The 14,077-nt window shown below is 38.8% G+C and overlaps 1 protein-coding gene across 4 annotated transcripts in view; it reads left to right on the top strand.

Moving 5' to 3' along the window:
* Nucleotides 1-10,629, top strand: part of xpnpep1 (X-prolyl aminopeptidase (aminopeptidase P) 1, soluble) — a 91,535-nt gene extending 80,906 nt beyond the window's left edge. For all 4 annotated transcript variants that reach the window (XM_041210306.1, XM_041210304.1, XM_041210305.1 and 1 more), the window contains 3 exons: nt 2,027-2,103; nt 8,791-8,889; nt 10,341-10,629. In XM_041210306.1, the coding sequence (XP_041066240.1) occupies nt 2,027-2,103; nt 8,791-8,889; nt 10,341-10,460 (296 nt within the window). In that variant the 3' untranslated portion in view covers nt 10,461-10,629. The remainder of the gene's footprint in view (nt 1-2,026; nt 2,104-8,790; nt 8,890-10,340) is intronic.
* The last annotated feature ends 3,448 nt before the right edge of the window (nt 10,630-14,077 follow it).

The following is a 14,077-nucleotide window of genomic DNA, read 5'->3' as shown; positions in this document are numbered from 1 at the left end:
GTGCAATTTCTCCTGTCAACAGCACTATGAAATGTCCGAGTTTTTAAAAAAGTGGGAATTTCTCACAGGAGAATTTTGTTTCCTCTCTTCCCCTATCTTCCATGAACAGAGAAAAGGGATATTCTTTAGTCAGCAAACCGGTAATATTTTTTGAGATGCAGAGTCAAACTCGTCAGCAAATTCAGTACTTGACAGAAATGTCAGCAGTAGAGAGGTGAAAGTGAGGTCATCTTCAATTGAGAGTTGATTAATTCAGCATATTGCCATGAATTATTTCATAGTGCACTTTTTTTCTCCACCGCCAAAGGATTCTAGTACTTTAAACATAAGCTTTCTACTCTAAACATTTCTAATTAGTTTAATGTACGCAACCACTTCTGGTGGCTATTTTTAATGTTACTCAAGCTTTTAATGTTGTTTGACCCAGTTGGATCTCAGGAAACTTCTGGGTGCGTCATGTCCAACGGTCTCCCATGTCTACCACCACCGTTCCTTCATCTTGTAGTTTTCTGAGGTGTTTGCTGTTGGCAAAATGTCTGTCACACTTTCCTACATAACAGCAGTTCATTACACTTTTGAAGCAATTGTAATGCATGAAGTGCTTCAAGCTGTCATTGAGAGTCTGAGACTTTTCCAATTGGGGTTCTGGCACATTGACAGAAAATAGCAAAGCAATCAGGTCTGCATTGCACAAGGTGTGGACAAATTCACTAACAGATTAAATAAGCATAAAAGTCAGCTGTACAATAACCAACTTCCAACAATTTAGAAAATTTATCTCTGTTAATAACAGAGACGTTCATATCTCATTAGAAGGCATAGTGAATGCATATGAAGAGGCATTAAGTTAAATTTATTGCTTTGCACATGAAATAAAGTGTCATATTTTCCAATGACAACATTGTATTTTATAGTCTTGATTCCCTTCCCTATCACTTCCCTGTTACCTGAGGCCATGTGGAGACTTTTGGGATCTACTGTTAATTGCATATCAATTGTGTTTAATTATATGTAGGTGGAGGGCTTTAATTGGGGTTTCACTTGAGCAGCCATAAAGAGACACCTATTGAAACTGTTGCAGTTGAATTAGAAGGTTGTCCTTGTAATGTTTCACACCGCCAATAAATGTTAGACTGAATAAAGATTGACTCCAGTTCTATCCTTCAACTGGCTTTCTTGAATATAACATCTTCTGCCTAGTCCTATTCTGAAATAGCCATGAAAGGTACCCTGGGATTAATTTTCAAATGTGTTTATATCCTCCACTGTTCTTTCTGTTTATCTTTAGCCTCTGTTTTCCATCTCTTTCTATAACCAGGCAGGTGACCCAGGACATTCTAGCTTGCAGCTTCTATCAGAGAGACCCTGACTTGCACTTGGTGAGGGAGTATGGGTGTGGGATAGTACTAATCTTGTGAAACTTCCCTTCTCTAGGAGATGGGGTAGAATTTCTTCTGTTGAAATTGAACTGGTTGTGGGTGTATCATGTTTCAATGTATTTTGAGTCCAGGGCCAGATTAAGCTCTTGGAGACTCAGTCACAAATAATACATTCTATTTTATGACGTTGTACAATTTTGCAAATTGGTAGTTTGTTGCAAAATAATGCATTAATGTACCAAAGACTTTGGAAAAAATGGAAAGCAAATGGTGAATTGTTAATGCAGCAGTCATCAAAAACAAGTCTTCCAAGTTTTTTTTGCATTTCATTCCTTTTCCCAGCAAGACACCTCTGATTACTTAATTATATGAGCAATAATGATTAAAATTCATGTTACAGAAAGGAATCCTATCATGGGAAGGAGTACTTTGAAAAGACCATAATGTGTAACTCAGTATGACCTAAAAAAAACTGATTTGTTTCATTGTTATCAAAGCTAATAGTGAGAAAATGAGACAAAGCATTAAAAATGAATTAGCAATACCCCTTTTGCTCTTCTTGCAGTAATAGCCTTCTGACATAACTAATGGATACAGTGTTTTGATATCATTTGGACATTAACTGATAAATCTCTCTTTATTTTTAGAGCCTGGCTATTATGAAGATGGCGATTTTGGAATACGGATTGAAAGTATTATGCTTGTAGCTCCTGTACAAACCAAGGTAGATCATCAGCCGTTGTATTTTCTTTTCATTTTGAGCAATTCAACTTTTCAAATGTGGACCCTACCTCGAATCCTGTTGACTGGACTTTTCACCTCTTCTCCTGGGTGTTATCCAAGTCCATTTAATCCACTTTGTAGGACCTGACTTGTTTTTAAAAAAAAACTTGGAATTTGTTCACATCGCAGTCAAGTATGAAAGTGTTGGGGAAAGAGAGCATCTTGCTCTGTTGGATGCAGGACTCGCGTCAGGCAATGCTTGTTGAACTGCAGCTTGGATTGCATACAGGTCACCTTTGCACTGTTTCAAGTTCCAATTTTCCACAACTACCATCTGTATGACTACTGAAATTGATGGCTTACTTAATGCAAAAATAATGGCTGGTTTAGTCTTACAGACTTTACTGTAAGGAAGTATCTGTCGGAGGCTGCCTAGCCTTTCTCTTGGCCGTGTTAAAAGAGAGTCTTCTTTCTGTTGGTGCGAATAAAATTCGAACTCGGATCCTAACAGTGCAAGAACAGTGTTCTAGGACACTGAATCTCCCAGCCTCTTAAAACAAGACTTTTGGATGCATTGTACTTCACAAAAAGAATAGAAAGCTCCTTCTTGATATTGTCTCTTAAAAATAAAATACATTGCAATAGGTTCTATGATATTCTAATTAATATTTCTACCTACCCGATAAAGCCTATTATGGTTGTTGCTAAACTGGATATTATCATCTCAGTGATGGTCCACAATAAATTAGCTGGACAGTCACACGTGCCTGAGTATAGCAGCTGTAGAGTACCAAATCCCATTATCGGGTAAGATATTTCCACTTCCATATCTAGTATTCTACATTTGAACAAAAACCTGTGAAAACAGCATTGACCTATATTAAGCCATGAACTGGATCTTGGAGCAGAGATAACGGTGATGCTATTGGCGCTCACCGTTATTTAAGAAAAAATTTTGCAACAACTCCTGGTGACTGCACATGTGCAACTAAATGCAGAAATCGGGAAGTTTCTGTCCGAGTTTTCCCTGTTGCTCCAGAAGCCTCACTATGCCAATAGACTTGGCCTGGGAGTGTGGAGTGTCATTCTTTCAGCTTTTAATTATTGTTGAAGATTTACATTTAAAAAAAAATATTTTCTGTCTTTTTAACTCCCTCTCTCTTAATCCCAATTTTCTTTCCTTCTCTTTTTGTATATGATATGACATTGAATTAAATATTCTAATGGGCGTTTCCTGACTCAGACTTTGCAGACTCTGTAAGGATTCTTCAATCTGGTTGTGGAGATACATAATTGTTCACCCTGTTCGCGCACACATCTCAGATTCCCTGTAAAGGGTAACGTGCTGAAATGATGCTCGAATCTTGGTAAGCTCCAGCACAAAAGCCCATAGCAAGCCTGTGGGTAAGTGCAATAAATGGCTGGTGCTGTTTGTTCACTGTTGGCTGCAAAATCTGGCCCAATTACTTTTTACAACTGTGCAATGTTCTCTGAATGAATCAGAGACTTCTTGCATAAGAAGTGCATATTGACCTGAAGTCTTGTATAAAGATTAAAAATATCTGTAGTAATGAACAAAAAAACCTGTGACAAGGTTCATAGCATCAGTGTTGAATTGAGTATTTGCGTGGTCTGACATGAAAAGAGTTAACTCATTAACTCATGTGACCTCATAAATTACTTCAGGTTGTCCAACTTTCAGTAATCGACATGCGACAATTGAATCTATTTATTTTTCCAACCACTTATCATTGTACGTTACATAACAAGTTAAGTACTGCTGCACAATGCCTTTTGTATCTTCTGTACTGGGTATAGATCAATAGATTAATTCTAGTCTCAGTATTTTGAAAATGCTTTCTAAGGGCCACCCTAAAATAGGTCTCTGGAGACATTTAGAGGAATGGTGAGGCAGGGCATTGGGATTAAGGTCCAGCAGAAAAAAGATAGCTTTGGTGGGCAAAAATGTAAACAAAAACTCTTATTTTTAGAGGACATGATTCAAGGCTTTTTAGCAAATGTTAGCTAGTCTTGTGCCTCCAATAAATTTGCCAGATGCAACTAAATGTGAGATGTACTGTGCCTGGATTAAAACTTAGATTAAATAGCAAAATAGTCAGTGGTCTCCATTATTACATTAATTGACTGTCAATTTTAAAATAGTTTGAAAAGAATAATCTTGTAGCTGTAGAGACAAAACATAAGCAAGCAAAAAATGTACACAAATCAAGACATTACATGGAATTTTTAAAAATTGGTTTAATTGTGGCCCAGTGCAAACCTAGAGCAGATCTGACTTTCAAGAATTTGAATGAAAAAAAACAAGAATCACTTTATATCTTAATTTTTTTTAAATTTAAACTTATAAACTGCCACAGTCCACCTTTGTTTTTTGTCGTTGCATATGTTGTTTATCCTTCCTCTCCTGGAGACAGTGGCATGTTACTCCAACAAACTCCAGGGCCATTGGCAGCCTTCTACTACCTTGCACAAGAGGTGGCTCAGCCAACGTTTGATGGACCTGCCGAGGGAGAAACCTCGTGCAGACGTATGCAGACGCCTGCTATGGTGTAGGCTTCCAATCACTACTCAATGAGTATGAGCCAACAATGCAGACCGAGGTTGAAATTGAGGTACTGCTATTCTGCATGTCTGAATGCCATGCAAATACAATTAGCCACTGAACAATTAGTTCATTTGTTTCAGTTTGAAACTGTTTCTTTTGACATGCATCACTTCAGTGCAGATTTTTCAACTGCCTTGGGTATTCTGGATAGCTCCCTCAGGGACGTGTTTTTGCATCAACATGAACAACATCTGAGAGCAGATGTCCTGATATCCAATTCTTTCTAATGGTGGATTATTAACGTGTCGCGGAAACAGCAATGGTGTTAAAATAGACTCATCTAGGACACTGGTGTCTAAAAGCCTGGACTTAAATCATACCTTTCAACCTCCACAAGTTTCAATCTGCTCTCAAGATAACTGTCAACAAACCAATTTATTCATTATGAGCCACTAATTTTGCCTCAGCTATCACTGCTTGAATCAGTATCACAGAATTGTTACAATGCTGAAGGAGGCCCTTCAGCCCATCAGGTCTGCACCGGTTCTCCAAATGAGCATTATGACTTGATGCCATTCTCCTGCTTTTTTCCCATACCCCTGCACATTGTTTCTATTCAAATAATCATCTAATGCCCTCTTGAATGCCTCGATTGAACCTGCCTCCACCACACTTTCAGTCCTCTAGCACCTCCCCTAAGTCTAGGGAAGACTGAAAAATTATGGCCAGTGTCCTTGCAATTTCCACTCTTCCTTCCTTCAATATCCTTGGATGCATCCCATCCAGTCTCGGAGAGGGCAGATTGCTGATGTCTTCCTTGGTTAATACCTGAACAAAGTAATTGTTCATAATTTTAATTTTTGGCCACCAATACTCCTATTTCTAGCCTATTTGCGTTCTTTTATAATATTTGCCTCTGGTTGTTGGTCGTCTTATTATTGAATGTGTGACACAATATTTTTTGACTCTTGTGTTTTGCCTCTATGTCTATGTGCTTTATTTTCTCTGCCAATAAAACAAAAAGAAAAACCTGGGATATTGGAAATCTCAAATACTAAAAAAATTGTTGGAAATGCACAGCAGGGTAAACATCTTTGGAAAGTGGAAAGCAAATTGATGTTCCAGATGTGGTTCATCGGGTCCATACTAATAATTCCATTCTCTACCTTTCTCTCTCAGCTTCTGACTAACGTGGTGGGTGTTCTTTCTGTTCTTTCTTTGGTGGCACTACATTAAAGATCAGAATGGTGGTGCTGAAAATAAAAGACTATTTCAGTGGAATAAGTTGCTTAAAAAGGTTCAAGTGCCCAGAAGCCTTTTTCCCCTCCTCATTAAATAGTGAACTTGTAATCACAAGGCTTGCTATGAGATTGTAATTATTCAGCTAGCTCTTTACTTGCTTGCCCTCTATTTGTATTTGAAATGTAACTGGTTAGAATGGAAGGGTTAATGCCACTGTTGAATAATTTATTGATTGCTTGTCAATCTGTATTGTGAGGGGAAGGATCTGATGGTAACTTTCCCAAGCCAGTGAAGGGAAAAATCAGCAAAAGGTACTTGTTCCTGATTAAAATTCAGCGACCCTTCTTGGAAGTGTGCTCCTGTGTTGTGGATACTAATCAAAGATGTTGGATGTGGCTTTCCTGCTTCCCAAGATCAAATAACCCAATTTTCCCACTTTCTCCTTGTAACACCCACTGCAAGTTCACACATGAAGCATGACTACTCACTGAGTGCCCAGCACATGCTGCCATCATCAGGAAAGATGGAAATGTAGGAGCAGCTAGACAGAAAAAGACTATAGCCCATCTAGTTTGCCTTCTATCATCCTGGTTGTAGCATGATACAATGATAATGAAGTTTCTTCTGATCATAGTAATCAATCTCTATTAATTGGTTCACAATAGACCTTGCAGGAGAAACACCCCAGTGATGGAGAGCTCAGAAATCCAAATGAGAAAAACTCTGGGTATTTGATTAGGAGGTTTCTCCCCAATCTAAACTTTGTGAAACACCAGAAGAAAAGAGAGCAATAGGTCCAAAGGCACTTGTTTCTCCCAAGCTACCATTTACCACATCATGTCTCCCTTTTACTCAGACTCTATCCCGAAATATTATTTTCTGCCAAATTTATCTAATTTTCATTTGAAATAATGGATGCTAACTGCTTCCACTTTCTCCTGAGGGAGCCTGCTCCATTGATTGACCACTTGCTCACTGAAATAATGTTTTCACAGATTAGTTATGGGAGTTCCCTCCCATTCAAGCAAAATGAGGAAAACTTGGGGAAAACAAAATTAAGAACATTTGTCTCTGTTCAACATTGACCTGGCCTTCTGTTTAGCACCCTTTGACCTTATTGAGGTCTGCACCTTCTATCACGGGGCTATAGTTGCTTCAGCAATAATTTGTGACTTAAAACTAGTCAGAAAGCCTGTAGATGTTGTGTACTAGCATCTCATACTCTGCATTCAATGAGTTTAATCTGACAGGTATGTTCAAAGGTGCAACTAATACCAAAGGTGAATCAGTCACTTGAATTCACTTGTAAGTAAATACAACATAAGTGGGTACTAAAACAAAAACAGAATTACCTGGAAAAACTCAGCAGGTCTGGCAGCATCGGCGGAGAAGAAAAGAGTTGACGTTTCGAGTCCTCATGACCCTAGTTCTGTTGAAGGGTCATGAGGACTCGAAACGTCAACTCTTTTCTTCTCCGCCGATGCTGCCAGATCTGCTGAGTTTTTCCAGGTAATTCTGTTTTTGTTTTGGATTTCCAGCATCCGCAGTTTTTTTGTTTTATAAGTGGGTACTATGCAAGTGTCATAATCCCTGGAATCTTGTTATGCAGTGAGGTTCCCAACCTCCCATGGATTTGGGATCAATTCAAAGATTTAACAAGGATGGTAGAAATTTGTATTGTTATGTGTCTCCAGATACAACATCATTTCAGGCTATTACATACTATTATTATTAGTGTTATGATCAGGTGAGAAGGAGTGAACTGGCTTCCCTCTATTCGGCCCCCTTGGTTAGTCACAACAAAGGTTTAAGTTTCTTTTTCCGGGGATATGCCTCTTCTGAATCCAAACGTGTTTAACTATTTATGCAGTGAGCAATAAGGAGCCAAGCAAATAAGGTTTTCTCGAGTTAAAGAAAGCAAATTTATTAACCTTTAAACCTTAGAAAAAGATAGTAAAAATGCGATGTCACACACACAGGTATCAGAAATAAGGGAAGTTAGAGTGCAATTTTAAAAAATGGTAAAAGAATATATGGTTAAGTGCCCTTTGTCCTTGAGCCGTAGATTTTAAACCTTGCATCCGATTTAGGTTAGCTGATTTCTTGGATGTGATCAGATGTAGAAGATATTTGAATTATTACGAGATCTCAGTTCACTGGTAGGTTTTTGATAGATGACTTCTCGAACTGGGTGATGCACACTCTTTCCAAAGAGAGAGAAGGAAAGCGTGCAGCTTTTCAGCCTGTTTCTCTGCTGACAACTTTCTTGACACTACCGGTGTCACTTGGAAATTCCCTACAGTGGCTGATGGTCTGCCTGTTACACTTCATCCATTGTGTATTTCCCAAGGGTTTTGGGTGGGTTTGTCTGCAGATATTGTTCCAATATCCAGCAGTTTGCATTTTAATGACTCTTCCTTAGATGGTGATGAGTTTCGATGGATCTTTGAATGATAGGAAATGTCTTCCTCTTCACACTCCTCTCGGGGTGACTTGTTTCTTTTTTCACCTTCACCTTGGAAGGTGGCCTTTTGGTAGTTTGTCCCTGTCTCATTTCAAATTGCAAAGTTTGAATTGTAATTCCACATTCAAACTTTCCAGAAGCTGGTCGACTGTCATTACCAGACTTGTTGCAACCATCTTTAGTTAGTGTCTTTTCTTGTCTTTTAAAAAGTCCTTTTTAAACAGTTCAATATATGTTTGGTCAGCTGGTGAAATTACACATTTATCACTCTTGCACAAGGCAGATCATTATGGCAATAGGTAGTTGGTGCTACCTGTTCTACATTGTGCCTTTTATCTCATAGATTATGTGCCAACAGCAAGTCCTGTGTGTGATAATGGACAAAGTGTATTAACTCTTACTTTATTTTTGTTTAGTACCGATATCTGAACAGAGACAGCCTGAGTTTTGAAGCATTGACTCTAGTTCCAATTCAAACCAAAATGATTGACGTTGAGTTACTCACACAAAAAGAGGTGAGAATCCATCATAATTGTTAGAAATAAACAAAATGGAGGATCTACCTCCTATCTATGCATACCATTGTGAAACAACTGCTTGTCAAATGGCAGTCACTGATCCTTGTAATGTAATGTCACCACAGAGGCTGTGGAGCCTTGTTCGTATTCCACTGGCGTTAAGATGTCGCCACTAAAGCAGAACATCATTTCTGTCTGCTGTGCTGATTGAGAACTAAATCCTGCAAAGTAAACTTTTGTTCTGATAATGACTTTTGTTCTAGTTTTGATTAGTACCCAATAACTTGCATTTTCAATGTAGAGAACCATTCCAAGGCGCTTCATGAGCATTATCATGAGTGACAAGTAACTCACCACCTGACTTCACAAAGCCTGTCCGCAACCTACAAGTCAGGAGTGTGATGGAATATTCCCCACTTGCCTGGATGAGTGCAACGCAAGAAGCTCAACACCATCCAGCGCAAAGCAGTCCGATTGATTTTTGACTCCATCCACCACCTTAAACATTCACTTTCTCCACCACTGGCACACAATGGCAGCAGTGTGTATCGTCTATAAGGTGTACAGTAGTAACTCACCAAGCCTCCTTTGAAAACAGCTTCCAAACCGGCAACCTCTACACTTAAAAGAACAAGAGCAATGACAATGTCTTGAACTGAAATAATCCTGAAAGTGCTTTGGATGGTTGAGTCACTTGGGTGGTCTTAGTGCCCAGGGGTTGCCAGCAAGATTATAGAGTCAATAGACCGTATCAATGTCTGCATTTGGACATTTTAATTAGCTGATTAAAATTACCTTTAAAACTAGTTTTCAGTCTGAAACTTCATTTTTTTTTTAGTAGATCCCACTTCCAAACTGGTGAGAGGTAAAAGGAATGAAAAAGAATGAAAGTGCATGGTTTTAAAATTCTGTAGGAAATTGAGGTATTGGACAGACAAACTAGTGTAAATTAGTCTAAGAAAAGGATAGAGAATAAGAGGATGACAGGACCGGCACATACAAAAAGCTTAACTTGTAGATTTATATTGTCCTAAAATAACATTCCAGATTTTGAGAGGGAAATAATTGGATTTAAAAGTCTTAATATTGCTCCCTGCAATGCATTTGAGCAGGTGTGTGAGTTTACAGTTTCATACTCATCCCCATAATGTGTGCAACTCTTTGACATGAAAGTGTACATACTGTGGATGGATGCATATGTGATCAGAGCAATTATAGATTCATCAGACACCCATTAGACTGTGGGAAGCCCATCTGGCTTTGTGTTCACACCCATTGAAATTTCATGTCCCAGGCACTAAAGTGTGAATTTTCATTTTGCAGTTGTCTCAAAAATCAGCTTCTGTTGGTGTTCCCAATGGATTTCCAGTGATGCACTCACTCAACAGCTTTGTTTGTTATGGTTTAATTTTATGATGAATAACACCACTTTTATCAATGTCCTTCAGCGTGATTGGATCAACCTCTACCATCAGTCATGCAGAGAAGTGATTGGAGCGGAACTGGAGAAGCAGGGAAGACTGGAGGCTCTGCAGTGGCTCATCAAGGAAACACAACCAATCGCCTGATTAACAAAATAAAGTTTATTAAAGGAAACACATTTGTTTATCATGCACAATAATGCCTATTACCTTAGCAGAGAACAGAACATCCACAATATACTGACTGAAACTGCAATGATGTCTCCTTCAGATTTAGTATGTAATTTTTACAAATAAAATATTTCATGCTTCCTAACTTCTTGGTAGCTCTTTATTACTTTGTGTATAATGTTCTGAAGCATTGTAATTTAGATTAGTTCTTTGCTAGCTGTCTTTTAAGAAAAAATGATTTTTTTAAAGGTGTTTTTTGTGTATTCTGGTTAACTATTTTAACTGCTTTTCCACTTAGAGGACAACTTTTTAGATATTTTGTGTTGTCTTTTAAAACATTGAAGGACTTTTGCCTAGCAAAGGTGAGCCACGATGCCGAGGATGTTGTTCAAGTCTGAGATTACTGTTTAATAAAAGCTGTATTATTATTTGAGCCTAAAATTGAGCTCATCCAAAATTCTGCTTCCTGTATCCTAACTCACACCAAGTTCCGTTCACTCATTACCCCTGTGCTTGCTGACCTGTGTTGGCTCTTGGTCTGGCAATGCCTCAGTTTTAGAATTCTGATCCTCGCTGTCAAATCCCTCCTGTGACCTTGTGCCTCCTTATCTCTGTAACCACCTCCAGCCCTACAACCCTCCAGGATCTCTGTGCTTCTCCAGTTTGCTCCTGTGAAGTGCCTTGGAACATTTTGCTATGTTAAAAGTGCTGTATAAATGGAATTTGTTGCTATTGTGATGGGTGAGCTTAAAAACTGGCTGTATTCAAGCAGTGGGTGACTTTGAAAGGCAGCTTTGTTGAAGTAGTAATCTTTACAATGAACTGAAATATGGTTCAGAAAACATTTCGATTTAAGGCTATAGGCATCTTATCTTGACATTTTTGAAGACCAGAGGTGATAATATCTGCAGATAGTTGGAGGAGTTGCTGCATCACTTTATCAATTTATAATATTTACACAAAAATCCCCCTTGCACTTGCAAGCTTAAGGAACTTTTGTGTTACAGGAGTGCAGTTGAATGGACGCAAAGTGTTCTGTTGCTTTGGGGATCCTTGTGGGAACTACCTAGCTTCTCACTATTTATTCATTATCTTGCCCTTTCTGAATTTCATGGACCTGATCATTATGAATGGGCTTTTCTTTTGGTCCTTTCGTCTCATTGAGGGTTAAGATGTTTGGCTTGTCTCTTTTAGCAATCTCACCTTTGAGTCAGAAGGTTATGGGTTCAAATCCCACTCCAGAGACCATAATCTAGGCTGACTCTTCAGTGCAGTACCAAGGGAGTGTTGCACTGTTGCAGGCACCATCTTTGAGATGGTGAAACTGATACCCCATCTGCCCTCTGAAGTGGCACTACTAAAAGGAGAGCAAGGCTGCTGTACCTTGGCCAACATTTATCCCCCAATGGACACCACCAAAGAAACAAATTATCTGGCTATTATGTCAGTGCTGTTTGTGAGATCATGCACAAGGTTTCTGTTAGGCCTCCATGCATTACAACAGTGGATACACTTAAAAAATACTTCATTTATTGCAAAGGTCTTTGGGGCCCCTTTCTGACTCCCAGGTGAGAGTGTTAGCACTGAATGAAAGCTAAAAGTAAGAGAAGCTGAACTACAGTTGGAGTTGCTGATTCATATCATGGTTAGAGGTTATAAAATAAAATAATCTTCTTTTTCCAGATTGCATTTGAAGCTTGACTGGAAGAAGTTGAAGATGCTGGGTTTTTTGGTCTTCACTTTGCATCTGATAGCAATGGGGACCCACTTACACTTTTTGCAAACTGCTACCTGATGTGTGAGCTGTGCTTCTGGCAGGTGTCTGATGATGCAGAGCATGTTTAAGTTGGGGAAGGAACAGTGCTGCGTGGGACCAGTCACGTTATATTGGAAGGTCTCAAATGCTTTGATGTGAGTTAGGCTGTCCTCTAGAATCCTACCACTGCACTCCAGGAAATGAATACTAAATCAGTCTCACTTTTTTTTCCCCCTTTTCCTCCAGTGTGGGTTAATGGTGTACTTGGCTGCAGCATGGGCAGGCTTGTTCAACAAATGATCTTTTCCCACCCTGCCTTCCATTGTAGGATCAGGTGATGCTGTTGCTAGTTTATTTTTTAAAAAATCACTTATTGGAGCTGTTGACACCATCCATTCTCTTCTCTGGAAGGATGTATTATAAACACCTACAGCATAAACAGAAAAATAGTGTTAGACATTGAAATGAATTTGGGGAAGAGCTTGTTGAGCCTGGAATGGAAGAACAGACATGGTGTGAGAGGTGAATGCAAAGCCTTATTACTGACAAAGAAATACATTTTAATGTAAGTGTCGTGAGAACATCAGACCAATTATTAGCATTCCAAATACAGCAATTGAAATGTCTGGTTACATCTGCTAAGAGAAATTGCATGAGTAGAGCTAACAGGAATGCCAAATCAGGTGCTACCAGCTTATCCCAACACCTCACTGATGTGAATATAACTGAAAAAATATAGAATAATTGTATTTTTAATATTTACAAATATTGGTGCTTCCTCTAATTTTCTAATGAGCTTTATAGACTTAACCTTCATTATAAATACATTGGTAGCAGTTTGGTTGCTCTATGGATGGGATACTATTGACAACAAAAGACCCTTATGCAAATAATTTAATTCCTGGCAAACATAGCCTTACAGCATAAAATACAAAATATGATAATCACATTGAGGCCTCACTGATAGTTGATGGGCGAATTAGATGGTGCTTTTCTGAGATTGGAGTTAAGATAAATAGCACTTCATCATATTCTCAAAGCATCAAAGTGCTTCACAATTATTGAATTACTTTTGAAGTATGACCATTATTGTGCTGTAGGTGAAAGCAGCAGCTAGTTTGTGCACTGCAATGCCTCTCAAACAAGGGATAACTGTTGACTAGGATATCGGGGCAAGTCCCTGTTCCATAAATGCTATGGGATCTTTCATCATCACCTATGCTGGCTAGCTTGATTTGACATCGCATCCAAAAAATTGCACCTTTAACATTCAGCACCCCCTCCATATCCAAACCCTGATAACTGATGACTTCATTAGCCATATGACTGAGCCACATTGACAAGGTAAATAGGGGAGGTGGTGGTGAAATGGTGTTGTCACTGGACAAGTAATCCAGAGACCCAGGGTAATGCTCTGGGAACCTGGGTTCAAACCCCAGCATGACAGATGGTGAAATTTGAATCCAATAACATCTAGAATTATAAGTCTGATGATAACCATGAAGCCATTGCTAATCATTATAAAAACTCATCTGGTTCCCTGCTGCCCTTTAGAGAAGGAAATGTGGCCTTTATGTGACTCCAGACCCACAGCAATGTGGTTGACTCTTAAATGCCCTCTGAGAAGGGCAATTAAGGCTGGGTAATAAAAAAAATTCACCTTCAGTATCAATGCAATGGATAGGCAAGCTTTGCTATAACTAGAGATTATGCTGTTTAGGGGTGTGTATGTGGTTAAAAAGGTAATTTACTGTAATGGAGTGTTGTACATTCTATTTTTATTCTTGCATTCTTTACCAAGGAAAGAGCATATGCAAACTTTGCAACTTCTAGAAGG

This window comes from Carcharodon carcharias, chromosome 17 (assembly GCF_017639515.1).
Source record: "Carcharodon carcharias isolate sCarCar2 chromosome 17, sCarCar2.pri, whole genome shotgun sequence".
Lineage (NCBI taxonomy): Eukaryota > Metazoa > Chordata > Chondrichthyes > Lamniformes > Lamnidae > Carcharodon > Carcharodon carcharias.
Note: the sequence above shows the minus strand (reverse complement) of the source record. Positions and strands in the feature narration are given on the sequence as shown.